Source organism: Gallinula chloropus (assembly GCF_964237585.1).
Source record: "Gallinula chloropus genome assembly, chromosome: 5".
Lineage (NCBI taxonomy): Eukaryota > Metazoa > Chordata > Aves > Gruiformes > Rallidae > Gallinula > Gallinula chloropus.
Window position 1 is genome coordinate 62,015,075 of NC_140090.1, and position 19,352 is coordinate 62,034,426.

Consider the following 19,352-nt stretch of genomic DNA (forward strand, 5'->3'; position numbering starts at 1 on the left):
GTATGACCAGGAAATACTCTACTAGAACATTTTCCAGAGAGCAAGAATGCATAATTTTATGGAATCAACAAAGAAAAAAAAAAAAAAGGGAAGGATGAGCTGGCTGCCATTTCTTGGTCAGAGTTCTGTGAATGCTAAAAGGAGAAATATCGTACTGCTGTGAGGCCTGATACACCAACTCCTTTCTTGCTGCCTTTAAAAGGAACACAATTAGAATGAAATTCATGGAACTCATTCTCGGCAAGGAAATGGTGCTATAAACTGTGGAATGTCCATGTCAGCTCTAGAACTAGAAGAGAGAAGCTTGGCAGTTCAAGCATGTTTCCTGTTGTGTGGTGGAAGGGCACATCTGAAATTGCTTGCCCCTCCCTAAGAAAACTTCTAACTTTCTTATTTAAACCACAAACCATGGATTTTTCATAATTGATTTTCGTTCACAGTTTTGTGAAGTTCAAACCTTTCAATGCAGTGTAATTTTCTGTATGATTACTGTCTGTAGTTTTGTGAGGTCTGTTGATTGCACTGTGCTGTGGTCATGGTTTGGATACGTTTTCATAAGAGGCTGTGGCTTGTTTGAGCTCACAGTTTCAGTGGTCACTAGGAAAATCAAAAGTGCTAGATGTAGCCAAAGCTGGGGGACATACCTACAGAGTGGGACATACAGCTCAGGATCTGTGTCCTTCTGATCCATGCAGAAAGCAGCTGTGGGGTGAAAAAAGTCTTGACTTTAATCAGCTTTAATTCTGAATGCATAGATTTAAGTTTTAGGGAAAGTTCTGTTACCTATCATAACTCCAGATGTTCTGGAAGTGTTTGGTACCTCTAAACAGTACAGTCTTAGAGCGGTCAGTGCCAGTTGCCTCAGTGAGCCCTGCAGGCTCCGCATTTACAGGTGTTTCCTTTTGTCAGTTCTGAATCTGCACCTTTTCAATTTGACGGTATTAAAGTGGGACAGAATAGGATATAGTTAATCTATCCAGCTTGTTATCTCTCTGCTCTGAGATAAGCAAGCTAGTCTTTTCAGTGTCTTCAAACAAGACATTTCCTGTGACCCTACCTTGAGCAAAAAATACAGTCTAACACAATTTACACTGCACCATGTCCAGGTTCTAAGCTCAAGAGATGGGAATAAATATGACATAGCAGTTTGTGAAAACAGGAAAAAAATTTTTTAAAAGCCTGATCATTTCAATGCCATTTAGTGAGTAGATGACCCATGAAATAGTAAATAATATTTTGTCAAGTAATAAAGTTTTTCAAGGTTGCACATTGATTTTCCAGTGAAATTGGTCACTTCAGTGAACTAACAGCACTATTGATTTTAAATGGACTCACCAGCAAATGTATCTTCATTGTTTTCCCAGCTGGATTCCGATTTCTAGATATATTTATTAATTGTAAGTACTTACCATATTACTACAAGAAGAAGTTATTTGTTATTTGTACCCACAGGATGTAGCTTTTGCTCCTTGAATGGATGGCTGAAGTTTTTAAATGTTGGGTTTAACAACTACTATTGTTTGTACATGACAGCACAACTGATTGTGTTCAGGAAAACGAAGTAATTTATCTGGATCATGTAGAAATTAAAGAGGCTTAAAAGACATTAGAAGAAATACACTAGTGTTGTTTACTCATTCATTGACTACTCCAGTCTGGTCCATATTAAGTATCTTTAATACTCTCCATACATATATAACTTTTCAAAAAATTCTGTATGAGTTTTAATTAATTTAAATATTTTCCACAACACTGAGAAGTTCAACGACTGCCTAGTGCATAAAAATCAGAATACGAAAATGACTCAGCAGAGTCCAGGTTAGCAATTGCTTCGTTGGTGAGACAAACACGTAGTAAAAAAGACAAAAAGTCTGTGTGTCTGTTAAAATAATTTTCCTGTAAATACTGAAAGAGATTATCTGCAGACAGATGTTTAAACACAATTTATTTAAAAAAATAGCAGTAACTTACAAATGAGCAAGTAAACAGTAATGTGTAACTACTACAGACTCTAACTGACTAAATTTGGGGAGATGTTTTCCTAACTTAATTGCTTTACAGCTGGTGTTTCACAAAGATGAGAAATGTTGAGATCTAAATTGGAGTTACATGTATTTCTATATCATTACAAAGACGGATGGTTAGATAAGAATTGCAAGAAAGACAAGGAATGTTATGCATTGGTTAAGCTCTTGTCAATAACTCTCTTAGTTGTCCTGAAACACACTATTACTAAATAAGTAGCTTGTAGCAGGGTGCTTTTCTTCTTTCTTCATGTCTTTGGGGCAGGGCAGACAGCAATCTGATTTTTGGCTTTAAGCTGAACCTGTGGATCTGAGCACTGGGTGAAAAAGTCAGTGCACTGCCTTTCTCCTGCTCATTCCCCATCCTGCTGCCAGACACTAGGGGAGAAGCAGGTATGTACCTAAGAAATGCCAGGAGTCTGGGCAACCCTGACAGACTGGGAGTGGTTATTTTTGGTACGTATAAATGATGAAAGGGAGAAGAGACTTAATTTAGCTCTTCCATTTTGGAAAAAAGATTCTTCCAACTACTGCTAAATCTCCTTTAATATGTATAAATAGGAATGTACACAGAGGTGCCTTTTCTATCTATACATGCTTTGAGGTGGTTCACATGCCTTCAATACCGACAGGTGGAATTTTCACCTCTGTGATTTGGAGCTAAATCTTAGAAAACAGACACTGCAAAAATTTATGTTTACATTTGACCACAGGATAGGAATCCAGAAACACCAGTGAATTATCCCAGTATCTCAGCCATGCCCAGAAAGAGTTTTGTTCCACAGAACTAGCTAAAAAAGCTAGCATCTTGAAAAGGGAGTCACTTTGAACTGCATACAGGAAACCAACAACTAACCATAGAGACTGAAAAGGAGTTCCCACTCCTTTCTAGGCTTTACATTGGGGGAGATAGCTTGCTTTCCCTAAGAACTTGATTACTAGAAAACTCACAAAAAATGAGACTCCATTGTGAAGCCTCCCTCAGCAGACAGGAACTCAAATCCACTTCTGCCGTTCAGAACAGCACCGTGGCTGACGCTTGTGAATTATTCTGGTTAGCAGAAGGGCCTTGCAACTTCTGCTGGAACTGGGCTCTTGTGCTGTATATGGCTCATGGTTTACTGAGACAGACAGGTAACAAAAGGAGGAGCACCTGTAGCCTGTCCATCTCCTCACATGCACAAATGCACATACACATAACTGTGAGATTTTGTGGGTCTCAAATTTGCATTAGTTACCTTAATTATGGCTAAATCCTGCTCCCAAACCTATTGTTGGTTCATCCCCTGAGAGTGTAAGTCCCTTGGGCTCCTTTGAAAATTACAGCCTACCTTTTTTCCAGGGGCATGTTCCCTCACTGGGCTATCTAGAGCTGTGCAGGTGAGCACTGAGCATCTCCTTCGCTTTGATAAGTGCTGTCTCAGCTGCTGCTTCCATGTGAGGAGGCACCCCTTTCCCTTCCCAAGAAGTGCTCTCTGCCGAGGTGACTGATCTGGAGGTAGGAATGACGATGTAGAAGTTGGTATTATCTACTTGATGTGTCTGTGGGGAATGACAGCCACCACTGGTCTGTTCCCCAATGATGAGAGCTCTGCCCAGTCTCTTCATTATGTATACAAACTCTTCAGCAGCCCCAGCTGTCACAGCACTGGTGAGGATTATTAGCCCCTTCTGAGAGCCATACCTCTCCCCTGATGGAAAGTACAAAGATCATCAGGAAATGCATCCATTTTCAGACATTTATTTGCTTTATGAAGCAAGAGAAGCCAAGATACAGTAGACTTCATTCCCTACCTGCTATTAGCAACCAAGTAAGCTTGGAAATTTAATCCATACCTATGATGATATTAAGGCACTTTTTATACTAGACCAGTTTTTGTACTCTAAAAAAGACCTCTGTGGTGCTTTTGTGCCATCAGTTTCTGGTTATGAACTACAGCAGTTGGGATACCAACTCATAGTTACTACTGCTGAGTCTTTAGTGGTTTTGACTTTCACAGGAGCTCTAGATGCAATGAGAGGATCGGGATAGGCAGGCAAAGAAAGTGACATTTTCCACTGCTCCAGCAGGAATACTCAAACCTCAACCAGCAGCATCTTCAGTTTCACTCTCACCCCTACTCTAGGAACATGGCTATTACAGAGCTTGGCCTGCAAACTATGCAGATGGCATTTAATGAAATTATAATTATAGTGGTTTCCCACAGGCTTTTTATAAACTATAAATGGAAGCTCTTGCATGGTCTTTGTTCCAGGCTCTTCAACAAATACCCCTTTATTATTAGGCACTGAGCCAAGTTATCTCATTTTCTTACATAAACCAGTTGACAGGAATAGGATGGTTTTTGCACCTCATTTTCCATATATGCTAGATAATTTTTGAGAACTTGGCTCCTTTGAAAAAGCAGCCAGTGCATCATAATTGGGACCTGAAAACTTGAGAACTACTCTAAACTGCTCTAAAAATGTCATTTTTTAAGCTACAATATGACATATAATTCTCATATTAAACTGTGAGAGAGGGGCCAATAGCATGGTAATTAATTTTCACACCATCTTTGCTCTTCTCATTTCACTGTAGACGTAACATCCATTAGAAGACTCTTTTCACAGTAGATATACATATAATAGAGGACCAGATCCAGCTCCTTTGAAGTTAATATGAGTCTGCCTGTGCTCTTTGATGGGAACTGGAATGTGTCCATAGTAATCATATCCCTTAGCACAGCCCACTTCTGACTGCCTGGGAAAATAGATGGACTCTGCAGCCTGTGACAAAGTTTAACCATTTCAGCATGCTCCAAGCCAATATTTGTAGGCACCACTGTGACACCTGGTTTGGTACTGTCTTAGCTTTAAAGGATAGAAGAATTAAATCTGATATTTAGGGCTTCTTAGCACTCTAACTGCACTTTATAAGCACTGAAGAACTCTGTTTCTGCTTGCTTCAGCATCCTTTAGACTTCCATGAACAGCAGGGAAGGGTTTGTGGGGGTGTGTGTGTGATACATTGCCAAATGCTCCAAACTCACTCAGATATGCAAAAATCAGTGCTTTTCTTTCTGGACAAACTGAGCTATTGTGGGTTCTTTCATCTGCTGAAATAGTGGATTACACAGGTAGGAAGTGAGGACCTACATATAAAATGATGTGTGAGTACTGGGAGAGATATTAGAAGACGTCTAGGCAGCATTTTAAATTTGGCAGCCTTTAAAAGCAACAAGTTACAAGTGCTGTACACAGTATTCAGCTAAACTTCTGGGCACCAATTTACTCTGTGCCTAACATACCCCATTCCTAGGAGCAATAAACTGCTATTTATAGATGCCATTGAGGCACATAGCTGAAAATAAATTTCTGCTTTTATATTCTTTGCACAGGCTGAGTTAATTGTGGCAGGTGCTTTCATGAAACGAGCTATGGTCTCTAATGGCTCACTTTAAAATACACAAGAAAAGACATCTGAAATGAAAAGCTACTCTAAAAAGAAATGGTAATTTTACCTTTGAGCTGTGGCTGGGTCCATATTTCCTTTACTGAGTCACTGGGTCTGTCATAAACTTTGTCCAAGAGAATCTGATGTCCTTCATCAAAGAAGTATGAGCATAGGATTGCTATAGTAGTGGTGGAGCCTCCAATATTGTACCTTTTAAAAAATTAAAAATATTAAGGAAACAGTTGAAAGTTTGTGGAAGACAGTAAACTTCGCAAGTATCATTCCTTAACATCAGTACTGAAAGGGCTCATGACAACATTTTGATACATTTACATTCATTGTCCCCTAGCAGCATTTGCACATCTATCAGAGAAACAAAGTCCTGTTGGATTTTTATGGCCCACAATTAACTTCAAAAGCAAATATAAAATGGAATAATCTATTTTTTTCTTGATTCAACCTGGATAAAATTCAGAAAGTAAGCAAAGGCTCTCAATCTGCAGACAAACATCAGATTCTTGTTATTCTCTGAATAACCCATGCTATTACTGACATAGGCAGCGTAAGTAAATACCTAAATCCTGATACATAAATGTGGATCACAATTTAAACATATGCTTGTAGAACTGTTGTATTCTTATTTCCTGCTGCACACAATAAGAACACTTGGTGTTTAGCACCTTATAATATATCAGGCTATTTCTTTTTGTGCCTAAAGATTGTTAGTGGCTTCATTTAGGACTGTCATGTTTGAAAACCTTGATTGTAGTTTAATTTCATACCAGTCTCTGAAGATTAAATTCACTGAAGGGCTTAAGAGTACCTCCAGAACCCCTCCTCTGAATACACACAACGGAATACCGAATTAGTGTTAGGAGGTCATGCTGCTGCTGTGCAGCCCAGGAGGCAGCTAGACCTAGCAGAGCCCAGCTTCCCACAGCTGCCATCATGTCTGAAGTGAGAGGCAAACAGGCAGCTAGAGCAATGCCAGAAATCTCTCTTCCTGGGACTCTTGCAGACAGTGAAACTGCAGCAACTTTAGTCAGTAATAATGACAGTTGTAGCAGTTGCTAGAGTTTTAGCTTAACTTTTGGAGCCAAATAACTTCTTTGTTACAGACTTCTTGTCTCATATTAGGGAAGATGTTTTGTTTGAGTGTCTCTTCTCAATGCCGTAAAGGTTAAAAATGTGAATTTTTTGAGTGGCACAGCTGTTCCACAAAGGAAACTATTAAGGTGAGAGACATTGTGCATTAATCCCATGAAATTGAAGCTATCAAAATGTGAAGTTCATGAGTGGCCCAGCTGTTCCAGGGATGGAAGCCTGTAAGATGAGAAACATTATTCATTATGGTAAATCCCATGTAAAATTGAAATTATCAGACATGCCCTAGAATCATAAGATTGGTTTAAGGAGAATTTTAAAAAGTAAAATGTTTGAGGTTTTCTTTTATATGCCTTCAGACAGTGGGTATTTTGAATGCACTCAAAGGGCTGGAAATACTTTAAATATATATATAAAAACCGAAACAAAAGCAACCCAAGGAAAGAACTAGAATGAGACCATTTGGTACCTGGGACAGGTTTTCACATTTGCTGTTTTATCACCCCTGGCCCTCACAGGAGTTTTAGCTGGGGCAAAAATGAGGAAAGTCCTAGTCCTGTCTCGTCTATTGGAAGATGGAGGTGTCTTTGCTGAATCTGAATTCAGTTATGGGTGTGTTTTGTTGGTTGCTGCCTTTCCTCCTCTGTGTTCATGTAGCAAGATCTTTCTCTGCTCTCACTGCCACGCTCATCTTTTGCTGAACGTGATGCGAATCCAAGAAGAATATTAAGAAGATAACCAAATACCAAGAGCCCTATGATAACAATGGGCATAAGCGGTTCTAGCATTTAAAACAAGTTCTTAGAAAGTCCTCCTTTTCTTTAGTTGACATTTGCAATGTTTTAGGCTCACAAACAGCTCTGCACCAAAAAAAAAGGGAACAACGTACCTAAATAATGTATAGGAAATGTATATTTGTGATACTGATTTGCTTTTCTAGCTGGCAACAAATGGGTTCCATCTTCTGGCTTATAAGATTTGGAGTGTTACTGACACACTAGAGTTCCCAACAGAATCCTATGTTGAGAGCAGGCATATGATGCTGTAGGTTGCTGCAGCAGTGTCTGGGAACACTGGCTTTAAGCCACCTTTGTGCTCTGTGCACAAGGGTCATTCTGTACAGAGCTGACTGCCCAGGATAGTTTAGCACTGCAGATATAGCAAAGTAGATGTTGTAACACAGCCTGATCCGTGGTCTGGTTTTTTGACTGTTCAATCACTTGACCACTTCCTGCAGTAAAAGATTTAATTAAGCCACATATATATGTAATTAATACAGAGCACACGCAGAGTTAGATTAAGAAGAAATCAGAGAAAGAAAACAGATGTGACATCCAGGATTGTGTTCCCCAAGATGTTCCCTAAATTCACCTATGTAGTTCTAAACATCTCAAGTGATCCTACAATTTGTCTTGAGATATACTTCCAGACTGTTATTGTTTTCCTTGGCTGTTTTCCTTTTCTGATTTAATCCAGCAATGTTAGCCTGTAAACAGGACAGTAAGCCATGTAAAGCTAATTCGCTGTTACAAATAAAATGCTGTTTTCAAAGAGCTTTGGTTATTTGCCACTCAAAGGTTTACCTCATGTCTATGATTAAGGCATCTGTGTGAACAATTTTCTTCCAAACATGATCTACCAGTAGGTCGGACACCTGGGTTAGAAGTTCACAGTCTCCAAACATATCGAATCTCAGATAGCCGATGTTGTTTTCAAATACATTTGTGTGGAATGAAAATTTAATCAGATCTTCAAATACTTCTGGGGAAGGGATCTGAAAGAGTTTGGAAAAACAAAACAAATAATTTTCTGGCACTGATAGCTTGGCAGAAGATTTAAAAAGAATTATGTGGGTCAAGTTTAGTCCAGGTAGGACATAGTGGGAAATCTAACCAAGTTTGAAGAACAAAATTAATGATATTAAAACTTTTTCATATTAAACACAGGTTAGCACTGGTTGCTATACTGTTTTTCACAGTATAAGGTACCTCAATAACATGCACAGGATTTGGATCATGCACCTACTTGTCAGAGCTTGTGTTATTTTTCAAAAATACAAGAATTTATTTGAAACAAGGAGGCTAAGAAAGCTACAACAACCACTGCCCAGCCTGCCACTCAAGCCCATTTGTTTCCTTTAGCAGTTCTTTCTAAATAAGGCACTTGGGACTGTTATAATCTCTTGATTGACATCAGCTGACAAACAACTATTGGCTACAGGTGAGGTTGGCCATAGCCCCAGTCCCTGTGACAGTGAGGATGCTGATGTGTTGGGCATGTGCTAAGATACTCACGAGGTAGATACGTGCAATCTCTTAGGTGGTGGCCATGTGCCTGGAGTCTCACATGTTAGGCTGTGATTTTACTTTGTTTAGCTTATGTTATTAAATAGCAGACACTGTTTTAATATAAACATGTAGCCAACTAATAAAACTATCCTAGTAATCCCTACATGCATTGAGATATAGCCTGCTCCTACTGCCAAACTTCTGTTTTATATGCATGTATCTAAAAATGGAAGACTCTCCTTCAGCTTAAGAAGGTAAGGCTTTGGGATATATATGACTTATGTGACCTTCAGCAACCCCAGGGTTGCTGTAAAAATTATTTTATACTTGCTTTTTAATCTGTGGTCTTCTGCTGTAGCTCAGCTCCAGACAACCCTTAATTTTATACCCAAAAGAACAAGGAGTCAGCAGTGAGCCATGTGCTAAAAGGGGCACTCCCAACCTGCAACACGTTGCAGAATTTGGGAGGCATTTGGGCTCTGCAACCGTAGAGGAGTCAGGCAATCTCCTGCCCCACAAATAGTGCTTTGCTGTGGGGCTGCACTCCTACAAAAAGCAGGTCTGCCACAGCACAGAGAGGGTTTTCAAGGAGTTTGAATGCAACTGTATCTGCCACAGCTGAAGTGCTTCACTTTTACTTGGTTATCAATCTGATGCTAAGAGCAAACTCAACTGAGACCTTTTCTGTTACCCCTCTTTCTCACTGTACCTTATGAAAATAATAATTGTACCTGTACTGTAAACATATCAGTCCAGCACCCCCGAATTTGTCATTTCCAATCCACTTCCCAGTGACAGCAATGCTTACTTGATCTGCTCACTGTACTTTTCTTCAAAACTGTGATTTGTTAATCGTATATCCAGCATACATAGCATTATTCTGACAGAGCTTATATTTAGTTTAGAGATACTGGTCTCCTCAGGAGAAAAAAAATCATCACTCATTGGTAACATCCACAAATAAAACTGATGTGTTACTCTCAGCCACCTACTAACGGTATTTTAACCAAACACACAGACTTCTTGGCTTTTTCTCCAACAATAATTGCTAGGTGCGTATCTATAAGCATGTTGATTAAGAATAATGCTGTGTATCTGTTTGGGGTTTTTTTTTCCCCTACTTGTTCTGTTACTGTGCTTTGCCACACCTTTGTTCAGTGAGAAATTCAGTACTTGCAAGCAGTGTTGCTAAGTCTTGGAAATTCATCATGGATTTCAAGGTGGGCAAGTTGATATTAATACCTCAGGTCTCATGGGGTAATATGAATATGCAAGGATCTCAAAGAAACTCTTACTTGTCCTCATGGCTGTGGGAAAAGGTATGAACATGTGTCTACTCTAAAGGCTCTAAGACTAGAAGTCAGATGAAAAGTATTCAGTATGTAATTCTTGGGGGTAGGTGGTGGTCAAGAAAGCCTCCTAATTTTTAAGCAAAAGAGGCTCAGAGGCTGAGACTGACAGTAGAGAGTTACTGCCTGGAGAACTGCAGGCTCATGACACTGACACATGGACTGTGTGCTGCTGGTACCTAAGGACGCGAGTAGCTTCAGAGAGCAACAGAGTGCTCTCCTTTAGAAGACAAGGCTCTGTTTGCAAGGACAAGCTGGGACAGGATGCAACTGAAAGTAAGATCTTGCTGCTCAGTCAGGCAATGTTTACATACAAATTACTCAATGTTAAACATAAACCTTCAGGTCCCTTAGTAAGAACCGTATAAGCAATGCGGCTAGACTAAAGAACCACCAAGCTAACACCACTTAAGCCAAGGAAGAATTGTTTTTAATTAACTATATAGGGTCTCCAGCTCTATTCTGCAGTTTCTTTCCACAAGTGAGTGGCCTTACTGGAACAAGGGATGTGACACAAAATAGGACCTAGAATGCTGCCCCAGATTCATGCATGGAGTTTCATCCCTGGTTCTGCTACTGACACATACCCCAACCACAGGCAAACTATTTTTCCAACTATGTCTCCCTTCCTTCTTTTCTCCCCTTTTCACCTCTCCCCTAAGCTGTTTTGTCTATTTAGATGGAAACTATTTTCGTAGCTAATTTTGTGCTGATCACTGTAATGTAATTCTGATTTCTATTAAGGCTGCTAATGCTGTCAACTTCCAGCTGTTAAAATATTACCAGCCAACACCTTTGTGCCATTGCAAATCCTGAGGTTGGTTTAAGACCCATGAGAGCTTGGGGGCTAGGTGGCAGGGTTGAGCCTTTCTTTCTTAGAATAACATTTGGGTTTCTTGAGTACCCTCACAGGCTGGAATTGAACCAGTCATCCTAGTAGGTCCCCAAGCTCAAGGACTGAGCAGGATCAGCTATATCCCTTACAGACAATCCTTACTTGCTCTTAAAAATACGCATATCACTGGGTGATTTCCAGGCAATCCAGTCTAGTACGTCACTAGCCTATTACAAAGATGTTATTAACATCTAGTGTAAACAGTCTAAGTTCACTACTTTCTACAGTTTAAGTGCATTACTTCTTGGCCTATTTACCATGGACAAGGGAACAGATTATTCTTTTCCTATTTGAAACTGTCTCTTACGTATATGAGGACTGTTTTCATGTGTCCTCTCAGTTTTCTTCTCTCTGGAATAAACAACTCAAATCTTTTAAACTCTTTCAAGATGGCTCTTATTCAGTCTTCTATTTACTCCTGTTCGTCTTTTCTGCTGTGTCCCCACTTGAGCCACATCACATCTTTCCAGAAAAGCATGGCCCAAGACTCTGCACAGCACACTCTATCTGAATTCTCCTTAGAGATGAATGTAGCAGAAGACTTCACATCTTACTGATTATATTCCTCCTTACCCATTCCAGTTTGATGATGATTATTTTTTACTGCAACATTTTACTCTGTTGACTTGTGTTCAGTTTATGAACTCTTAAGAACTCATATGCTTTTTTTTTTTCTTTTTACCGGACTCCCCCTAAACAAGCTGTTTTCCTCTCAGAGTTATGCAGTCAATTACTATCACCCTAGAAACTGTGTAAGAACCCTGCATGTGTTCTTATTTAACCTCATCCTGCTTTTCACAGATCATTTCTCCAGTTTTTCCAGAACTGCAGCTTTGAATTCTAATCCTGCCCTCCATTGCACCGAGACAGCTAGGATCGGGGGGGTTACCACAAGCAAAAGCTGAAGCCCTCTGGGCTGGTGCTCTGGAAAGGATTAAAAGGTTATTTAAGACTCTCAGTCCCCACTGAGGGAGTGCAGGGCAGAGTGAGAAGCTATACTTTCACCCTGCAAAGGGAGGCACTGTGGTGTATAAGCGGGCTTTGACAATACACAGATTGTAACATACTCATTGCAAACCGGTGAGCAGTTATTTTCTAGTCAATGCTCTGGAAAATTATATTGGAAAGCAAAATTTCAAAACACAATTCATGGCTGAATTTTCAGCCCTGGTAAAAATCCTTAAAACTAATGGCCAAATTGACTATTTAATTAATGAAAATGGGTAAAGAAAAAAAAAGAAAAAAGAAAAAAAGGCACACATGGATCTCCTTGGTGGGATTGTAACTGCAGATGTAGCTGCATTGAGCTTGAGCATCAGGATCAGAAGATGAAAGGTACTAGGAAAAGAACAAAACTGATTAACAAAGTCTTATAATATTTTCTGCACCAAATACAAGAAGAAGAATGAATTGATAAAGGTGAAGAGTCCACGAGAGATAAACACAAGGCTTTTTTGCTTGCATAAACATGTATAGTTCCACTGGCTTCACTGTGGTTCTGTTGATATAAATCAGCATCATATGGGCCCACAAAATTTTTTACCACCTGTTAGCAATAGATGTAGCAAGTTGATTATCTGTCTTGAAAATCTGAGGCTGAGCATTTTGATTTTGCTCATTAATGAAGGGCATAAGCAAACTACACTCCTTTCTGGCGAAACATCTGTAACTATTTTTTCCTTCAGCAAGTACACTACTTTGCTATACATTTTTGTTACTCTGCTATACATATGTGTTATTTATCTGGGAAAAGGAGGACTTCAAATGCAGAAAAAAATTCTCTTTATAAAAGATTCCTTTTTGTCTTTTACTCTGATCATAATTTTCATCTGCTTATCTAAAACATTAACACAAAAATTATCTTAGGTGTGAAGACTGCATTAAAAGTATTCGGACATTATCAAGGGGCAAAAGACTCACCGAGGGAGACTTGTCACTTAAAATTGACACAAATAGTCTACAGTACTCAGATATTAGTGATCACAAATGTCTTGATATGGAAAGGAAGGTATGACTGGAGGGAGAGCAAAACTGAAAAATAAGTAGAGATTATTGAATTGTGCATCAGCAAGTTTACAGAGCTCTGTCCTATAAGCAAAATGGTATTTCCTGAATCAAAACCAGCATATACAGCATTTGCCTCTGGGAAGTCAGACTTTGAAAAGTAGCATTTATGCAGCAGATAACTCCGGCTAGCATTGACCTTGCTGCTGTCATAGAGGAGACATATTCACTACCCTGTATTATGCTTCAGCAGCCATTCTAGTGTAGCAGATGCAAAGGTCTACATGCATTTCACTTGTCTGTCTCCTGTGTCCCATCCCATCCTTCCTGCAGTTATTCATCATCACTTCCATTTAATTGTGTTGGATCTGCTTCACTGTCAAGGTCATTATCACAAAAATCCCACTGTCAAGGGAAATGCTGGCTTGAAAGGTAGGTAGCACAAGAGAAAAAAACTCAGTCTTAGGTTTTTGAGGAATAAATATGATAAGATTTTGAGGAATGAATGTGAAACAGGTTAAAAGAACCACTATGTCCATGTATAAGACAGTCAAAATAATAATTCACAAATGTGATTAGTGCCATTATATAAGCTTTACTGTAATCTTAAGGCATTTGCTCTCTGGGGTATTTATATGGAGCATTCCTGAAATGTTCCACAGAAGTCATTGTTCTTGGCCCTGCAAAAGCAAGGCAGGAAATGAAGGTACTCTTGCTGCCCACTGCTCAGTGGAATAGGCGAATTTTCTTTACCTCTATCACAAGGAAAAGCCGTTACTTAAATTACTTCAGTGTCTTTGTTCACTCATCCTTTCACCTTAAAAATGTCTCAACACTGCTCTCATCTCTTCCTCCCAATTTCCTCAAGCCCTGTGCAGGACTGCATACATTTTTGGAAACTATTTTAACCTCCTTAGAGACCCAAACTTCTCTGCAGTTTCTACATTATTTCCTCGTGAAGAAAGCTCACATTTGTCCTGATTTCATCCACACTGATGTGTTTTCCTTCTTAAGAATGTATCTCCAACCTCTTCCAGTCATTTTGGTTGACAATGAACTGAGGTAAACAGAGGCATTAATTAGTATAACAAGATTTTCTCTCTAGCTCTACCAGGATCAGAATTTTACATCATATGACGAATAAAATATGTCCTGTACATCCTGTTCTCAACATTCGAGGTCTGAATAAAGTAAGTAAGGTTTGAACAAGTAAAAATAGTCAACAATGTCCATTAACAGTGAAAACTGACTGATTTGCAAGATGGACCCATGTTGTAGAATGGGGAGAAATTATGATGTATCACTACTGATAAGTTGCTAACAATGTAGCAGGGGACTTGCTCAAAAACATCTGTAGAGTGAAGTTTTCTACAGTTACAAATGTAGGAGGGAAAAATAGTGATGGAATAGAAAAATCCTTTAATTAATCATTTCCATTTAAGCTTAGAGGCAAGAATGGGCCCGGCATCTCTTAGTTAAATTTGAAAAAAAAATGTCCTCCCTTGGCAATGTTTTGACTTTGTCTTTGACCTTAGTGTTGGAGATAATACTACAAAGGTCATGCCCACTTTAAATCATGCATGCCAAAAACTTCAGAAGGTGGAAGCCTACAGAGTTCCTCCCCCAGGAAACATTTAATAGTTACTTGACACTTGGTATACTCTGGTTCATTGCAAAGGCAAATACATTCTCTTCAAAAAGTAATTTTATGAGTCCCTGGAGAAAAGACGTCTCTGATAGCTCTGCTAGAGCAGTAGCCAGAAAGGAGCTAACTCCATCCAAGAATGGGATCAGGTTATCCTAACCCTCTCTTTAATTTGAAGATGGAATTTTAACAAGTGCTCCTGGGAGCTCCCTCCAGCACAACAATGAACAAGAGGGATTGCCAAGGCAGACCAATGTATAAATACCCAGGCTCAGAACAAAGCACAGACTGTTATGCAAACCACACAGCAAGGGCAAAAGTAGATTATTAAAAATCAGTTTCTCCCTGTGGTCACATAACTTCCACCCAGATACTTCTTCCAAATTATTTCTAGGTCACTGGGAAACTGTCTGATGAGACATACTCAGAACAACTTTCCGCTGTCACGACCAAAGGAGTTGCTTGTTATTCTGTTGTAATAGAAGTCAGGTACGGCAATTTTATATAGAAAAATCCATTAAAGGGTATGTGGCTGCATGTTTTGTGGGTGTATGCATTTACTCTGGTCCAACAGAATTTTTCTTAAATCACTCGGTTTGTAAACAGTGGCTTTCTGCATTAATTTATTACCACTTGAAAAGCCACAGAACTGAAAGGGGGTCACAGAGACAATGAGATATCTTCCCTATAACCACAAAGCCCTGCGTATTTTCTTGTGGCAGATGGCAACTGAAAGAGTCTCACAGCCTTAAAGCTGTTTCCAAAATGCATGCAGCCAGAACTACCTTCTACTATTACAAGCTACTACCCTGACTTGCCTTATTATCAGAGAAAGCTCAGCCTCTAAAACCCACTCAGGCACTGGCTTCTCTTCTGGGTACAGGTAAATTCTAGCAGATTTATGATATGGGCTAGAAACAAAAAACCTGACTCAATGCTCCCGTTCTAGCTGGCATCAGTATAGCTGGGTACAAGAGAACTGTACCTGTTTTAGCATGATCCCTGGGATGTTGTCCTTGGCATGTTCAGGGATGTAGAGTAATTTCAGATGCTCATCATCAGAAAGAGCTTGCAAACTGGCAGTCACCTTCCTGGCCAGCTCCTCTTCTGTATTAATCCTTTTATAGCTATCTTTGTTGATGTTCTGGGTGAGGTTGGATGCTATAACAGTCCCAATGTCCACAAAGGCATAATTATCTGCCACAAGTTTGCCTACAGTTTGCAGTATCAGTGGCACCTGGGCACGCAGGTTGGCAATGTGCTGAGCTACAGCCATGGCTTCACTGGCCTGGATGGAGATGTGTGGCTCCACCCCAGACACACTCCATACTTTGCCAGTAATGGGACTAAGCACCACTTGGCTGGGGATGGAGGCATATAGGGAACTGTTACCAACACGATAAATGCCCACTGAGAGGGAACCACCTATGGTGGGCTCACCAATAACTGTGGCCCGGTGTAGATCCTTCATAGAACGAGTGAAAGCTTCTGCTGCTGAGCCACTCATATGGCTTGTTAGGATGTAGATGTCCTTGAGGGAGCCGTATCTCTTGCCAGTGACTTGGGGGAGAGTCCACACCTCTGTGCTGTGGGAGGTACTACGATCGAAGACAGTGTAAAGGTGTTGCCGAGGCTCAGGCTCAAAGAAGTAGGAACAAAGTATTGGGATAGCAGTGGAATAGCCACCTGTGTTGTACCTCATGTCAATAATCATGGCATCCGTGTCCACCAGTTTGTTCCATACCATTTGTACCAGCTGGGGTCCAATGGTCTTCACTGTTTCTGCCTCAGCCATCATATCAAAGCGAAGGTAGCCCAGATTGCCTGGCAATACCTCAATTTTGAAGAGTGCTTCAATAATGTAGCTCAGCTCCTCAGGGCTGGGAATCATGTTAGGAATTTGTTCTTCTGGTGTTGGTTCCACATGGCTGTGGAAAACATGAAGCCGATGGTCTCCTGAGGTCTCCTGCAAGTCACTGGTAAGTTGGGAAGCCAGTGTCTCAAAGTCTACAGCTGATCGGTAACCTCCTTGGGCCCGTTTGGTACTGAGCATAGCACTTGCCTTACCAGCCACTTCTGGGATGGCATAGTGAGCCTCTAGGAGTTGCCCAGTACCCTCCAAAAGTAGTCCCATGTTCCTGTGGAAAGCTAGCACCTCTTCAGCCTTCTCCAGTGCATCCTCAGCCAACACTATGGCATCAGGCACAACTCCTCCACCCATCCAGCTTTCGCCATGATTGTCAATGAAGGTGATAACAGGAACTGTGATAGTTAGGCCACGGGTTATTCCCTGCTCAGGCTGCAGCAGAGGAAAGGTACGGGTGTGTGAGAGGCTTCCTGCTGTGATCTCGCCAATCAGTGTAGCACGGCCCAGGGACTGCATAAGGTAAGCAAACTCCTCAGCAGCTGTAGCAGTGTGGTGGCTAGTGAGCAGGTAAATGCCACGCTGAGCCCCATAGGGCTGGCCTAGAAGTTCTGCCTGGCTGTTGTGCTCCTGTGTGTGGTTGGCACACCTGTCATAGGTTGTGAAGAGATGAACAGGGCCAGCAGCAGGATCTTGGAAATACGAGAGTAGCACAGGCACAGCAGAGGAAGAAGGACCCCCAGGGTTGTAACGTAGGTCCATGATCAAGTTCTCTGTATTTTGGAGGGGCTCCCACACTTTGTGGACAATGTAAGGTCCCAGTTTAGCAAGCACAGAGGCATCTGCAAACTCATCAAAGCGCATGTAGCCAACATTGCCTGGCAACACTGACACCTTGAAGACAGTATCCACCAAGGCATGCAGCAATTGCTCATTGTCAGGTAAGTTGGCTGCCACTGCAATTGGCTTCTCAGCAGGGGGGGCAGCAGTTTCACCTGGCATCATGACTCGAATCAAGAGGCGGGGGTCTTCAGATAAGGCCTGCATCTCAGTGTTGAGCTTGGTGGCCAGGTCCTCTGCTGACTGCACAGAAGAGAAGTCAGAGGTGACGAGGTGCCGCAGCAGTGCTGGCACCCGCTCCACTAAGCTGTAATAGTCCTTTAATATGTTTGCAAGGTGGCTCAGAGTGCCAGGAACTGCTCTGCGCACTGCCAGGATGTCCAGAGATTTCTGCAAGGCTTGCTCTGCCTCAGTAGCCACACATGGCATCACCCCATTCACCTCCCAGCTCTGTCCAGCCCCACTCAAGGGGCTTACAGATCGTGACACGGGAACCATCATATAGAAATTGGAGTGGCCAATACGGAGCTTCTGGATGTCCAGTGAGCCCCCAGCTGTTTTCTCCCCAACAGTGATAGCCCTGTTCATGTGCTTGAGGATGTAAGCCACATCTTCAGCCACTCCCATCGTGTGGCGGCTGATCAAAACAATTACATCCTTGTCTTTGCTGTACCTCTCTCCCAACACCTTTGGCAGTGTCCATATCTCTGTGGTGGTGTTGGAGGGCCGATTGTATACAGTCTCAACATGTAGTATCTTGTTTGCTTCATGCAAGTAGGAGATGATGAAGGGCAGGCCAGAAATCTGTCCTCCAGTGCTGTGACGAAGATCTATCACCAGGGCAGAGGTGTCTATTAGTGTCTTCCACACTTTGTCCACCAGAAAAGCTCCAACTTTCTGCACAACTTCCTGTCCTATGATGTAATCAATCCTCAGGTAGCCAACGTTGCCCTCCAGCTTGTCATATATGACCATATGCTCAATAAGACTCATGAGTTGTTCACGAGTCGGAGAAGCCTCAGCTTCTTGTTTGGGAGCTGCATGTAGTGATGGCTCATAAGAAATAATCAGTCTTGGATCATTCAGAGCACCCTGCACTCCAGCTGTCAAGACACTGGCCAGCAATTTTGGATCTGAGATGTCTAGGATCTCCCCGCTCTTGATTGCTTGTTCGATGGCTTCTTGCATTCCCACTAGGTTTTCAGGATAGCAATAGTTATCCAGAAGGACTTTAGCCATATCCAGCACAAGAGTTGGTTGAAAGATTTCCTCAGCAGATGCACTGCACATGATCAGTGTTGAAAACAGGAAGAAAAGAGTCCTAATCATTTTTCTTTGTGCGGAATAGAAAGAAGGAAATAAGTCAGAAGCTCTTTTCGATGAAGATGAGTGTAGCTCTCTGGTGACTCTGTCTGTGAATCACACTGAAAATCCCTGTGTTGAATCCAGGTGCACTGAACAGATACAAATCTTTTATCTGCATTAAACCTTTAATCTCATTAAAATGGAGTGCATCATCTGAAGTGCACCAATAGATGAAGTTCAGCTCCTTACGACTTCACAGCTCTCTTATGAAACAGTAATAAACTTCAATCATAAAGGAAGATTTTTCTGGCAGTTACTTGTTTTCAAAATGTAATGTATTGCCTGTTACAAACTGGTCCTGGCTTACCCTGACAGTGGATTGCTTAAAAGCAATACTTTAATCTTAACCACAATTAGAACATCAGTCATCCAATCTTTTACCATTATTTATGAAAAGCTTTATACCAGGAGATTCTTCAGTGACTTAGTTGTATCAATATTTAATATTTTTACAGAAGTTGTTGACAGTACATTGTATTTGGTGTTTTTCAATCTGAGCTGCAAAGGACTCTTCTTATATTCTGTGACTAAGGGCTCC

The 19,352-nt window shown here is 41.0% G+C and overlaps 1 protein-coding gene across 1 annotated transcript; it reads right to left on the bottom strand.

Moving 5' to 3' along the window:
• Window positions 1-3,386: 3,386 nt before the first annotated feature.
• Window positions 3,387-18,778, bottom strand: RBP3 (retinol binding protein 3; the record flags this gene model as incomplete). Its single annotated transcript, XM_084265382.1, has 4 exons — window positions 3,387-3,715; window positions 5,528-5,670; window positions 8,148-8,338; window positions 15,731-18,778. The coding sequence occupies 4 exons, from the start codon at window positions 18,776-18,778 to the stop codon at window positions 3,387-3,389; spliced, it is 3,711 nt and encodes a 1,236-aa protein (XP_084121508.1).
• Window positions 18,779-19,352: the final 574 nt, after the last annotated feature.